At 37.8% G+C, this 15,223-nt stretch overlaps 1 protein-coding gene across 5 annotated transcripts in view; it reads right to left on the bottom strand.

The window, feature by feature from the left end:
* Utx (Utx histone demethylase) overlaps positions 1–15,223 on the bottom strand; it is a 758,689-nt gene that overhangs the window by 205,586 nt on the left and 537,880 nt on the right. For all 5 annotated transcript variants that reach the window (XM_090377749.1, XM_090377755.1, XM_090377761.1 and 2 more), the window contains 2 exons: positions 15,081–15,162; positions 9,360–9,453 (listed from right to left, as the gene is read on the bottom strand). In XM_090377749.1, the coding sequence (XP_090233875.1) occupies positions 9,360–9,453; positions 15,081–15,162 (176 nt within the window). The remainder of the gene's footprint in view (positions 1–9,359; positions 9,454–15,080; positions 15,163–15,223) is intronic.

The raw sequence follows: 15,223 nt of genomic DNA, 5'->3' as shown, positions 1-15,223 counted from the left end.
ACCGCATGACGAGGGCATTTCGGACCCTGCAATGCTTTGTGATTCCGATTCGTCTTTGTGCCCCTAAACCTCCTGCAAGTTTGTCGCACTGGTAGTGAATCACCCTGTATAAGCTATGGAATGGGGATGTTCGGCAAGTGCCAAGTGCTATTGTAAAAGAATTATGTTGGGATGGATTTAGCTACTGTGATATTGACTTTCTGGTTGGGATTTATATTGGGGCATAACACTCCAGTCAGATTCATATTATAGTTCAGTACAGATGAAGTAAAGTAATGAATATCAATCAATTCCTCCTCTCGTGGCAGAGAATACCTTGAAGATACACCTTTTCTTTCGATAAAGAGTATCCTCAAGATTCTTACATTTTGTATCTGCTTTAAAAAGTTTAGTTTATCATCTAATATTAAACTCAAAAATCAAATACTATCCTAGCAAATGGCAGTTGAATGAATAAATGAGGAAGAGGGAAAATGATTAAGAAGCAAGACAAAGTTTGTCTATTGCACGGGAATTTGGTCTCGCTGCTTCAACAGTGAAAATTGTGTTTACTGTTTTATGGTCGTGACCTCCAGAAATGTGCTTTAGAAAAATATCAACAAAGGCATTCAAAATTGATTCTTATAACAGAACATATGATAAAGATGAAAGTGTAGTGCATTCTCTGGCCAGACCACATAGGCACTCCTCTCAGCCAATAGTAGCATTTGTAAAAATGTTGGCCGCATGTTTTGTTTTTGCATCCTTTAGTTAAAAGTGATTTTTATGTTGTGCTTATTTGACATAAATTTATATAAAACTAATATAATTTCCATCGTAAAAATTACCTTTTAGAGATTTAAATAGCTTAGTTACATAATGAAAATTTCAACTTCTGAGGTCTCGGAACGAATTACCAGAAAAAAAAAAAAAAAACACGTGTTACTGGGTTCAATTATGATATTTTCACAATACCCCCCCCCCCATTTATTTCTACGGGATACAAAATAATTTTCCATATTTTTTTTCAAATTTTCATTCAACTTTACGTAAGTTTATTCAAAATAACTTACATAAAGTTGAATTTAGCATTAGTAGTGGCATTTGATGCAAGAAAGCAAGCTTATGCAGCATCAGCCAAAAAAAAAAAAAAAAAAAAAAAAAACCCACTTCCACTTCACCCCTCTGTTCATTCAAAATACCTGTCCAGCTGAGCCTTAAACTTATTTAGGCTATCAATCTCCACCACAAGGGATGGCAGTCTGTTCCACCAACCAACCACCCGCTGGCTAAAGGCAAATTTCCGCACGTCTATCCTACATCTGTCTTTCCTCAATTTGAATTTATGCCCTCTTAGGTGATTATTCTGAGCTAGAGGAAGAATCCCATCAGCATTGAGCATGCTCAAACCATTCAAGGCTTTATACAATCAGACCTCTATCAGATCACCTCCTGGTGCCTAGTCTCCAGACACTGTAATTTGCAAAACTTAAGCCTTTCTTTGTAAGAGCACCCCTTTGTTCCATTCACTAATCTTGTTGCCCTTCTCTGTACTCGTTCCAACAGCTCTACATCCTTCTTGAAATGAAGCCTCCAGACCTGTATACAGTACTCTAGGTGTGGCCTGACCATTGCCTTATACAAGGGAATAATCACCTCCTTATCCCTGCTGGAAAAATTCCTGTATATCATTGACAATACTCCATGGGCTACTCTTGCAGCCCGTCTGCACTGCTCAGAGAACTTCATATCTGCCTGCACAACCACCCCCAAGTCCCTTTCATTCTCTACCACTGTCAGTGTAGTACCACAGAGTTGATACGTTGCTCTGGGGTTGCTGTTTCCCATGTGTAGTACTTTACATTTGTCAATGTTAAACTTCATTTGCCACCTCTCAGCCCATCTGCTCAACCTTTCCAGATCCTGTTGCAGCAGCATAGTGTCAGTAGTGTCCTTGACAACCCTGCCAACCTTTGTATCGTCTGCAAACTTGGACATTAAGCTTGGACATCATCAATATCATTTATAAATACAGAAAACAATAATGGACCCAACACTGAGCCCTGAGGGACTCCACTAATAACATTAGTCCACGATGAGCAGTGTCCATTGATTACCACTCTGTCTTCTCCCCCTCAACCACCCCTTTATCCATAGCAGCAATTTGCCTCCAATGTCACACTGCTCCAATTTGTGTAGCAGTCTTCCATGTGCAACAGTATCAAAAGCCTTTCTAAGATCCAAGTATATAATATCAAAGCTCTTCCCTGCATCCAGTTCTTTTGTGACTGCATCATAGTATCCAATCAAATTGGTCAGGCAAGACTTCCCCTTAACAAAACCATGCTGTGTCCGAGCTATAACTGAAGTCTTGTCTAAATGATCCTGCAGTGCTTCTTTAACCAGTGCCTCCATTAATTTTCCTGGAGCAGAAGTTAAGCTCACAGGTCTATAATTACTTGTGTCAGCCTTTGATCCTCCTTTGTGAATTGGGGTCACATTTGCACATTTCCAGTCCATGGGTACCTCCCCTGAGTCCAAGGAAGCTCTCATAATTATGGCTAAGGGTTTGCTTACTTCCTTTGCTGCCTCCTTTAATATAACTGGATAGATCCCATCCACCCTGGGTGCCTTTCTTGTGTTTATCTTCAACAGTTTCTCCTCCACTTTACTCCCAGTTATTTCAAGATTCTGTAGCTTACTGCTAGAGTTGAATACACCTCTGGCATTCCCCTCGCTGAATAACTCCTCATGTGTGAATGTTGATGCAAAATATTCATTTAGTTTGTTAGCTACCTGAGCAGGGTGATCAACAGTTGACCCATCAATATCAAGTGAACCAATCTGATTCATCCCCTTCCTTCTAGAGTTTACATAAGTAAAGAACTCTTTGCTGTTTTTCTTTGCATCCCTTGCCAAGGATTTCTCTTAATCTGCCTTCGCCTGCCTAACCTCCTTTGTTACTTGGTTGCATATCAACTTGTATCTATCATAGGCTTCTGTGTCATGTGTTAATTTGTATGTATCCCATGCATTTTTCTTCTCTGCCATATGCCTCATTAGTTCATCTGACATCCATTTTGGCCTAAACCTTGAACAATATTTCTTAGTTGGTATGTAAAGCCTAGTAGCTTCCAAGATAAGTTCTTTGAATGCTTCCCATTTTGAATTTGCTGTTGGTAACATCATCAGTTGGTCCCACTGTATAGAATTTAAATACTGTCTCAGTCCATTGTAGTCGCCTTTACGGAAGCAATAACCCTTCCCTTTACCCCTAATGGTAGTTACCTCTTTGAGTAAATCCCACTTCAGCACACTGTGATCACTGCCACCTAGTGGTTCATTTATCTGCAGATTCTTAATGCATGAAGAATCACTGCTGATAATCAAATCAAGAGTATTACTCCCTCTAGTTGCCTCCCGAACATGCTGATGTAGAAAACAATCATCCAATAAATCCACAAAAGCCCTACTAGTGTGTGAGTGACCAGGCCCCAAATTCCAGTCAATATCTGGGAAATTAAAATCTCCCATTATAAGACTCTCTGATTTACTGGCCCACTCCATTTCCCTGTACAGTTTCTTATTATACTCATCAGAGTCATTAGGCCTATAGCACATTCCTACTCTCAATTTTGATCTCCCAATACTTATGTCACACCAAACTGACTCAACATTGCACTGTCCAGCGATGTCGACTGGCTTCACTTCCTTGGTTTTTATGTGTTTCTTAACTAATAGCATAACCCCTCCCCCCCTTCCTATCCTGTCTATCCTTTCTGTAGACGTTATACTCCCCAAATTCCAGTTCTGCATCCCTTATATCTGTGTGACACCACGTCTCTGATATCCCAACAATATCTGCCTTTGATGTTTTGAGCAATATCTCAAATTCATCAAATTTATTTACTAAACTCCTAGCATTGGTGTACACGCAAGTATACCTGCACCTGTTTCTATTCTTAGCTACCCTAACACAACCCATGTGTTTACTTGTACCGCAATGGCTCCCAGCAATCTCTGAAATATCATGCATCTTGTTTTTCAGGCTTCTGCTCATTCTAATAGAAGCAGTGCAAGAATCTCTTTCACCTCTGCCAGTGGCTACTGTCAATCTATTGGTCTTTGTCTCCCCCCAAGCTAGCAGTTTTCCGACCCACCTAACACTGCCTCGATAGCATCAGCAAATATTCTTGCACCCTTTCTATTTAAGTGTATCCCATCCCTGTAGAAGCAACCTCTCCTGTTAACAAGTACAGTCCAGGCTGAAAAAAATTCTACCCCTTGAGCCTTGCACAATCTTTCCAGGGCCGAATTGATCGACAAGGCTCTCATCATATACTCCCTCATCATATTCTGCCCGTGTCTGGGCAGAATTGCAGACACTTTCAAATTCAACCCTAATTCTCGGCTTTTGTTCAACAGTGACCTGTACTTGTTAAGTAATTCTGCCAGTCTCCTACTCTTAATATCATTAGTGCCAACGTGTACAACTATATCACCTTTTGTGCCCTTAAAAAATGATATTCGCTCTACAACGTCATCAACCTTTGCCCCTGGCAGACATATCCTGGTCCTGTTCCACCTATCCTTTTTACAAAGCATGTTCCCCGTTTCCCTGACAATAGAGTCACCAACAACTACTAGTTCCTTCGGGACCAGCGCATTCTGCCTTGGGGGTTGCCTCTGTGTCACGTGATGCCCAAGTGCAAGCTCTGGCGTTGATGTGGGCAGCTGAAAGCTTGATGGGCCCCTCAATTTAGTTTCTTCGAGGGCATCCACCGTGTCCTTCAAGCTCTCATGTAGGCCCACAAGAACGCTGAGTTGTTGCCTGATATCGATACACTCCTTGCATCGTGCACACACAAAGACATCCCCCATGGCAGTATCATGTCCCGTACCCGATTGCTCTGCAAACATCAAGCAAACAGTGCATTTTATAAGGCTGTGAGTCAGAGGACAACTGCCCCCCTCAGTTCTACTCTGAGCCACCGCACTTCCATTAGCTTGAGCCTTTTGATTTGCTGCTCTTGTCTGAGTCATGATTCTATTAATTAATTAATTAATTATAATTAATTATGTTATGTTATTAATTATGTTAAATATAATTAATTATATTATGTTTGTAATCTAAGTCGTTATATGTACTTATTTAAAAGTACAATTTAACTGCTAACGAAGTTCAACTAACGCTATCTAGTACGGTATATAACTATCGTATCACAAAGGCGGGAAAGTTACGAACGGTAATCTACGGACACTTAAGTATTAATTAACTTTCAAATCTCGCTGTCTCAATTCAGAATAAACTAACGATCCTCACTACGTCTATAAGCTACTTACAGAAATAATTCGATGTAAAAAAATATTCAATCAAGTGGCTAAATATGGCTAAAGAACTTCTCGTTCAGCGGAGTTGTAAACACGTGGATACCCTTACCAATACTTTTATGCAATTACAAGGCAGAGTAAAGAATAAATACACCAAATTAATCAGAAAATCACAAAATAATGTTATACTACTAAATTTAAATCAAAAGTTTTTTTGATTTTGATTTGAAAAAAATTTACATAAGTTGAGTATTATGCAAGTCGGAGAGTGCCTGTATATGCTTCCCTTCTCACACAGGCAACTATCCAGTTGACCTTTGACTCATGGGCTAAAAGTAAATTAACTAAAATAAAAGAAATTGTACGACCATCTAAAACATAAGTCTGTTTAGCCTGGAAGAAAGCTCTGAATTAATAATTGTACATAGTCCCAAAAGTCCTATGATCTTAAAGAATGTTGAAGTGCTATCTGGTGTCAAATTTATTTCACCCTTCAGTAAAAGTTATTTTCTTCCTTCCCAGCCAAAGACTCAACAATCCCTCCCAACAAAGACCATAAAACAATTGTGAAGATGTCTGATGAAGCGGGAACAGTGTGCAATTGGAAGATACTATTGCTTTTATATGTTCCCCATATGACACACACACCTGGAATTTGGACAGGAGTTCTTGCACCTTTTTTTATTTGATGGAACTGTAACAGGAGAAAGCTACCTGAGACTGATAAAAGACAAAATCATTCCATTAATGCAGTCCAAAGCACCAGCTCACTATGAAAAATTGTCCACAAATTCTTATAAGTAGAGTTCTTAGGTCGAGGGATCACGTGGCAGATTTGTGGCGTATGGTGACCACGCCCCTTGGATTAACACCCTGTGATTACTTTTGTGGAGATTTTTAATGGTAAGGTATTTAGAAATAAGCACAGGTCTCTGCTGGAGCTTCAGCAGTCAATAGTTAGAGAAGTCTAGTTAGAGAATTTGAGGAACTGTACCTCAACAATGTGTCACTCTGTGTTCAAAAGACTAATTTTGTAAAAATGGTGGCCATATTAAACAGATGTATTATTATTATTATTATTTATTATTATTTTTTAATTTATGTATACCCTTTCTATTGTGCTAGCATTAAATAAAATATATATATTTAAAATAGCGTATAGTATATTTACAGTCAAACATGTTTCCTTACTTATAGAACCACTGCGTAGGTTCTGCCTATGTGGAATACAGGATAATGACCACCATTTAGCAGATTGTCTAATATCATCCATTTAATGTCTACAAATAATATGGGAAAGCATATTGAAGTCAGAAGCTGAGATTAAGCATGTAGGAAAAAGTGGATAGGTGCAAGAGCCTGAGTTCAGCAGCACAAATTTGTGTTTATCAAAAAAAAAAAAAAAAAAAAAAAAAACACTATACGTTCTAAGGATTGAGTCAGTATATACAGCACATTGACAGAATGATCCAAGAGATCTGGAGTGATCTTTGTAATAATTATTCTTGTTGGTTTCTTTAGTGCATCAACAAATTAGGTTATATGGCATCAATGTATATTATGCCTGTACAAGTGTGTTTACAGGCTAAAAAATTTGCAGTAACTCACAGGGAAAACCCTACCCCACAATGGATGATATCCATTAAATTCACCCAGTAGGCAAAACAGAGTCGTAAGCTGTAAGGTAGGATTCTAGTTCAATCAGAGCATACTGTTGATTCATGAGTGGCAGCCAATTTTTTTATGAGTCAACCATAGATATTACTGGGTTGGTCTACCTGTATGTTTGTTAAGAGACTGGTGTAAAGCTAACATAACAAACTGAGCTTAACTGGCAAAGCATATTGAAACTGCTTCTAAAGATGTTTATATACCCCTGGAGAGGACTTTGGTGGCTAGAAATATGCCACCTACACCACAATGTGCAGCATGAGTGGTGATTCTATCCTGCACATTATGTTCTCAATTGAAAACTACACAGGCACATTAGAACTTTTGTACTCAGAGGGATCCCTGTGAGGACAGATGTTTCATGTAGATTGATGCCTACTGAACTATACTGATTAATCAATTTCTATATATCCTAAATTTTGCTGTGCAGATCTCTCCAGTTCTGCAATATGGGCACTGTTTGTCTTCAGGAGTAATCTGTTTATGTCAACTCAATTTTGGTTTATCCTTTCCTGAAAAGATGAGGTGTAGATTATCCATGTCTTCCTCCTCTGCATGTCATCTCTAAAATCACTTCATTAACAAGGTTAATGGTAGCACAACAAGTTAGGTAACAGATTGGTTATTGCCAATCAGTTCTTTGTTATACATATTAACCACAGCTGATAAGCATAATGAGTTCCCCTTCTGCATGTCACTTGGTCACGACAAATTTAAGGAATACAACTGTATACAGCAATTAGGGTACTCAGCTTTAACTGTTACTGGAAGAAATTGTGTACAAAATATAAAAATAATGTTCTTTGGATATGATTCTTTTAGCCTTTATAGCTCTCTGTTCATGTAATAAAGGTTAGTAGTAATGGAGGCACGTGATGCAAGAAAGCAAGCCAAATTAGCCAAGCATATTAGCCAAAAATATCACACATCAATTCCCTCTAAGTTTGTCCAGTTCCTCCTTGAATTTATTTAAGCTATCACAACATCCACAAAGACAGATGGAAATTTGTTCCAGAAATTAACCACTTGCTGGCTAAAGGCAAATTTCCACACATCTACTCCACAACTTGTTTCTCCTCAATTTCAATTTATGACCCCTCAGGTTCGTAATCTGAGCAAATGGAAGAATCCCATCAGAATTCATCATGCTCAACCCACTCAAAGCCTTATACACCTCAATCAGTTCACCTGGCAGGTGCCTAGTCTCCAGCTGCTGCAATTTGCAGAACTTAAGCCATTCTTGGTAAGAGGACCCCTTTGTTCCCCTCAGCAATCTTGTTGCCCTTCTCTATACATGATCAAGCAACTCTACATTCTTCCTAAAATAAGGCCTCCAGACCTGTACACAGTATCAAGGTGTGGCCTGACTACTGCCTTATAATACAAAGGGATAATCACCTTTTCCCTATTAGCAAAATTCCTGTGTATCATTGATAATACCCCATAACCTGCTCTGGAAGCCTGTCCGCATTGCTCAGAAAACTTCATTATTAAATGTTTCCTTTATTAAATGAACAGAGAGAATAATGAAGAGTTTCCTTTTGAGGTATTAAGTGTAGTAAGAGTAACTTTGATGGGAATGCCTACAATGTTCAAAACTTTGAGCAAGGATTCAAAGTGCCAATTTGTGATTTCTATGAGAAATCTTCTGAAACTGAGTCTTTTCATAGCAGTGGGAATCGCACTGCTAATATATAATGGCAGGATTAAATATTTCATTTTTCAGATTTGCATGTGGGTGGGAGACTGGTTTGCACAAATTTATTAACTAATGCCTAATTAGCGTAATAATAAAAAAAAGGATAAATCGGATAAAGGATAAAAAAAAAAGGATAATAAAAAGGATATGAAAAATTGGCTTTTTTTTTTTTTTGGGCACTTTCATTGTTATCCAAAAATGGCATGTGCATAGTTGTGCTATATACATGGAAAATGTGAAAAACAACAAAACCACCTGCAGTAAATTTTGAACAATAAAAATTTACTACAGTTAGTTTGGTTCCCAACCTTTCATATCTCAGTAATCTTTAGGCCATTGATAAATACCCCAACGGCAAAAAGTCAATATCTAAACTTCAGCAAATATATTCAAAGACTGGAACACTACACAAGATCATGGGCAACCCAGATGGTCAATCAAATGAATGACCACTTCAGGATAGGAATGTATTGTTACAGAAGTTTACATTTCTGCACTTTGGTTACAGTTTCCACAGTAATTAAGAGTGTTATTGAAAACTACATTTCTAAGGGATTCTTTCTCAACAGCAAAATCATGGACAGTAAATATCTATCACTCCTTGGAAAAGATGAAATTACTCCAAGTAGACAGATGTAGTTATCCATAGGTTTGAAACTGCTAATTTATATAATCTTACCATTTGTCCATGTGCTGCACTATTCTGCCTGGATGCCATCTCTTGAGATATTGGAAAATTCCATGCATCTTCAATACACGGCAATTGTTTAGTCCTACAAAAAAATTTCAAAAATGCATTTGGATATCAACATAATGAATTACAGGTTTAATGCAAGCTGGATTTCTTGTTAAGATAATAACAGGCAAGTTGTCTGATAAAGTAATAAAGCAAAGAAAACAGGGAATACTGACACAAAACAGATGGAGGGGGAGACAGTTTAAACACATTGTTAAGTTAACAAACATTGTTTAAAATAAACTGATTGCCAAACCTGATCGGAGTGATCTGGTTTGAAAATCTTTTGTAGTTATATGAAACAGTCTGAAATCTCTTGAATACTGGGCACGTCGTGATTTAAGTGTTTGCTTTGCTAAAATCAAGAAAACCAAAAATATCACTATGTATATTTTGATAAATTATTGAAAAGTAATTTTAATATAAAATGGCAAGTGAAAAAAAAAAAAAAAAAAAAAAAAAACTGTATATCCCAGACCAAAAGACCCAATTTTTCTCCAAAAATATCATCTAAAATTTCAATGTCTCATTTTCTTTAAGGTATATCAGGTGCACACTGTAGTGTTTTTATTTCTGTGGCTAAAGAAAGAGTAGGTCAAATGTCAGGTAGCCTTACAGAAACACTGGCTCTTTTCATGTGTGACCACTTGAAATCGCATGAAATGGAGGCAAAAAAAAAAAAAAACAGGCACTGAATTAATCAATAGCCAGTTGTAATTCCAGTGACTGCAGTTGGCTCAGCAAACTGCAGTCATCTCAAGTAACAAACCCTTAAGGGTATTCACGAATGAAGAATATCCTTAAGGGTATTCCTCATTCATGAACAACAGACAGAGGAAGCAAACCATGATTTTATGCAAACAGGATGAATGAAGTAACAATTTCTTAGAGTGTCAATGTAGGAAGAATCCATGGAATTAATGAAACATGATATAGCTGCCAAGGGTGTCAAGACTACTATTCAGGATTCTTAAAAGGTACAAACTAAAGATTATAATGATATATGCACCAACACAATATGCACCATTAATGAACAAAAGAAAACTCACTACACCAGCATTATGGGGGACTTCAATGCTAAGGCTGGAAAGAGACAAAACAGCATAGAAAGGGAAACTATAGGAAATTCTGGAATTGGTGAAAGAAATCAAAGAGGTGAAAGACTTGTGGAATTTGCAGAATCTCGAACAGTATCAGTATTGAACACTTTTTTCAAGAAAAGAGTGAACAGAAAGGGGACATGGAAAAGCCCCAATGGATTAACAACTAATGAAATTGACTTCATCCTCACTAACAAATGATATATTGTGAACAATGTTAATGTCCTGAACAAGGAAAATGTTGAAAGTGATCACAGAATGGTAAGATGCACACTTGATATAGATGTAAGAAAAGAAAGGAAAAAAAAAAAAACCTGACTCAAGTAAATAATATGAAGCTCTTTGAGATAGCAGAAGAGAAAAAAAAAAGGCAGTATGTACTGGATTTTAAGAACAAGTTTGAACTCCTGCAGATCTTTCAGGACCAAGATATCGACGAGAAATACAATTTCTGGAAGCGAAAAAGCCTGAGAAGCTTATAGGTAAAAAGAAATCCGGAGAAGAAAAAATTAGCCAGGAAACACTTGTCACGACGAACCGAATACGACCAAATGAAGAGCAAGGCAAACACCGACAAGGACAAAATTCAGAATACAAAGTTATGCAAAGCCATTAGAAAGTGACTCGGAGAGAACATAAGAAGATTTAACACAAGGAAAGTAGAAAAAGCATTAAGGGAAAACAAAGGACTTAAATCAGCAGTCACAAATAAAGATGTTATATTTTACAGTACATTACTTACTAATTCACTTTGATACATACTATGTGAAACTCCTCAATCACCACTGAGTAGTACACCTTACTGGTAGCCCTTATTATGTTAGCATTAGTTACCCTACAGGAATTAAAATTCCTTCGTGTTAATCACAACAATCCTGATTTCTATATAACACAGAAGACTAAGTGTCGCTTAATGCTGGCATACCGCTTGAAGTAATTTAAGCTTATTTCCCATAGCAGCAACTTCCCGCTCACTTGAACTGTTGCTACAGTACAACATAGTAGAGAGTAATACTCTTGATAATCAGATCAAGAGTATTACTCCCTCTAGTTGCCTCCCAAACACGCTGATGTAGAAAACAATCATCCAATAAATCTACAAAAGCCTTGCTAGTGTGTGAGTGACCAATCCACAAATTCCAGTCAATATCTGGGAAATTAAAATCCTCCATTATAAGACTCTCTGATTTACTGGCCCACTATTTCCCTGTACAGTTTCTTATTATACTCATCAGAGTCATTAGGCCTATAACACACCTACTCTCAATTTTGATCTCCCATTGCTTATGTCACACCAAACTGACTCAACACTGTACTGCCCAGCAATGTTGACTGACTGCACTTCCTTGGATTTTATGTGTTTCCTAACTAATAACATAACCCCTCCTCCCTTCCTATCGTGTCTATCCTTTCTGCAGATATTGTACTCCCCAAATTCCAGTTCTGCATTCCTTATATCTGTGTGACACCACGTTTCTGATATCCCAACAATATCCGCCTTTGATGCTTTGAGCAATACCTCAAATTCATCAAATTTATTTACTAAACTCTTAGCATTGGTCTATATGCAAGTAGTAGTAGTAGTAGTGGCACATGATGCAAGAAAGCAAGTGTAGGAGCTTATGCAGCATCAGCAAAAAAAAAAAAAAAAAAACACACCATTCCCTCCAAATGCCTGTCCAGTTCCTCCTTAAATTTATTTAACCTATCAACTTCCACAACGACAGATGGAAGTTTGTTCCAGCAATTAACCACCCGCTGGCTAAAGGCAAATTTCCGCACATCTATTCTACATCTGTCCTTTCTTAATTTGAACTTATGTCCCCGTAGGTTCGTAATCTGAACAAGTGGAAGGATCCCATCAGAATTCAGCGTGCTCAACCCATTCAAGGCCTTATAGACCTCAATCAGATCACCGCGCAGGTGCCTAGTCTCCAGCCACTGCAATTTGCAGAACTTAAGCCTCTCTTGGTAAGAGAATCCCTTCATTCCCCTCACCAATCGTGTTGTTCTTCTCTGTACACGCTCAAGCAAATCTACATCCTTCCTAAAATGAGGCCTCCAGACCTGTACGCAGTACTCAAGGCGTGGCCTGACCACTGCCTTATACAGAGGGACAATCACCTCCTTTTCCCTGCTAGCAAAATTCCTATATATCATTGACAAAACCCCATGACCCGCCCTAGCAGCCTGTCTGCACTGCTCAGAAAACTTCATATCTGACTGCACAATTACTCCCAGGTCTTTTTCATTTTCTACCACCTTAAGTGTAGTACCACACAGTTGGTACGTTTCTCTGGGGTTACTTCTACCCATATGCAGTACTTTGCATTTGTCAAGGTTGAACTTCAGTTGCCACTTCTTAGCCCATCTGCCCAAATTTTCTAGATCCTGTTGCAGTAGCACACTGCCATTACTGTCATTAACAACCCTGCCAACCTTCGTGTCATCTGCAAACTTCGACATTAAGCCTGATATACCTTCATCAATATCATTGATAAATACACAAAACAACAGTGGATCCAACACCGAACCCTGTGGGACTCCACTAATAACATTAGTCCACGAAGAGCAGCACCCATTGATTACCACCCTCTGTCTTCTCCCACTTAACCATCCTTTTATCCATTGTAGCAACTTACCCTTAATACCATTCTGCTCCAATTTGTACAGTAGTCTTCCATGCGCAACAGTGTCAAAAGCTTTCCTGAAATCCAAGTATATGATATCAAAATTATTTTTTGCATCCAGTTCCTTTGTGACCACATCATAATAACCAATCAAATTTGTCAGACAAGACTTTCCCTTAACAAACCCATGCTGTGTTTGAATTATTGCTGCAGTCTTGTCTAGATGATCCTGCAATGCATCTTTAACCAGCGACTCCATTATTTTACCCGGAACAGAAGTTAAACTAACTGGTCTGTAATTACTCGTGTCACCCTTCGATCCACCTTTATGAATTGGGGACACATTTGCACATCTCCAGTCCGTGGGAACCTCCCCTGAGTCCAAGGATGCTCTCATAATTATGGCTAAGGGTTTGCTTAGTTGCTTTGCCGCCTCCTTTAAAATAACTGGATAGATCCCATCCACCCCAGGTGACTTTCTTGTGTTTAACTTCAACAATTTCTCCTCCACTTTGCTCTCAGTTATTACAAAATCATTAAGCACACTGCTACAATTTGATAACCTTCTTCCATTTTCAAATTGTAATTATACATGCACCTGTTCCTATTCTTAGTTACCCTAACACAATCCATGTGTTTACTTGTACTGCAATGACTACAAGCAATCTCTGAAATACCCTGCATCTTGTTTTCCAGGCTGCTGCTCATTCCAATAAAAGCGGTGCAAGAATCACTTTGACCTCTGCCAGTGGCTACTGTTAATCTATTAGTTCTTGTCCCACCCCCCCCAAGCTAGCAGTTTTCTGACCCATCTAACACTTCCCCGATAGCATCAAATATTCTTGCAAATTTATCCACTTTATTCAAATATATTAAGGAAGGCAAGCAGAACAGATAGGTAGACATTTAGCTAAAATTATGAGAGCATCACTGGATTCAGGTAAGGCCCCTATGGACTGCAGATGAGTGAATGTATTCCCAAGTCAAAAACACCAAAGAGAAGTGAATAATTACAGACTTGTTAGCTTAGTCTCTCTTCCAGTTAACAAATAGTGGTTTACTGATTAAAGAAGTAATGCAGGACCATCTAGAGGAGAATGCAGTCACAGAATGGATCTGTTACGCAGCAATATGGCCTCACCAAGCTTATGGGATACTATAATGGAACTGGATTTCATCTAAAGATCAGAGACACAAAGGACTGGATGTAATCTAAGGATTCAGGAATTTTAAGGCTTCAACTCGGGTGCAGCGGCACATTAGGGTGCTGCAACAACATTCTTGGGGTGCCGTGTAATTTCAGTTTAAGTTAATTAAAGTTATTATTATTATTTTATTTATTTAATTTTTTTTTTTTTTTTTTGAAATTTATACATTTATTCATTATAGAAAGGTGTATGGTATCCATTGTACCGTATCTTTTTAAATTTTGTTATGATCTATAATTGACCTTTATTTAGTACCTCTATATCAAGAATAAAATTATTATATAGGTATATATTAAAAGGTCAAAAACCACTGTGTTAGATATTTATTTTGGCCTAGGGGTGCTGTGAAAAAATTACTGGGACACTGAACCAAGAAAGTTTGGGAACCTCTGAATTAAGGGAACAGGGATAGTTAACTAATTGCATTAGTCAAGCAAAAAAGACTTAAGCTTAGAAGCATGCATTTCAGTTTTATGCACGAAAAAAAAAAAAAAAAAACCACCTATTTACTGTTTCGATTTTCCTCTTTTTCATTATAAGCCTCTCCCTGTGAAATTTAATAAAAAAATGACTTGAGAATTCCATAAATATGAATTTATCATCAATCAAATTCATAAAATATCTTGTTAACCCTCTCACATACATGAGAGAAAGAGAGAGAGAGAGAGAGAGAGAGAGAAAGAGAGAGAGAAAATTCTTAATTTATAAATTAAATTTCAGACATACCGTTGAATATTGGTGGTAGGGGCCGCAGAAAGCTGACTCTGTAAAAATTTTACCCGCGCTGACAAATTGGGATTTATTGGTCCTACATAAATAAATATTAAAAAAATACAGACACACATATATATATTTTTATATATATATAT

Source organism: Mastigoproctus giganteus, chromosome 1 (genome assembly GCF_048544385.1).
Source record: "Mastigoproctus giganteus isolate SK-2022 chromosome 1, ASM4854438v1, whole genome shotgun sequence".
Taxonomy (NCBI): Eukaryota; Metazoa; Arthropoda; class Arachnida; order Uropygi; family Thelyphonidae; genus Mastigoproctus; species Mastigoproctus giganteus.
Note: the sequence above shows the minus strand (reverse complement) of the source record. Positions and strands in the feature narration are given on the sequence as shown.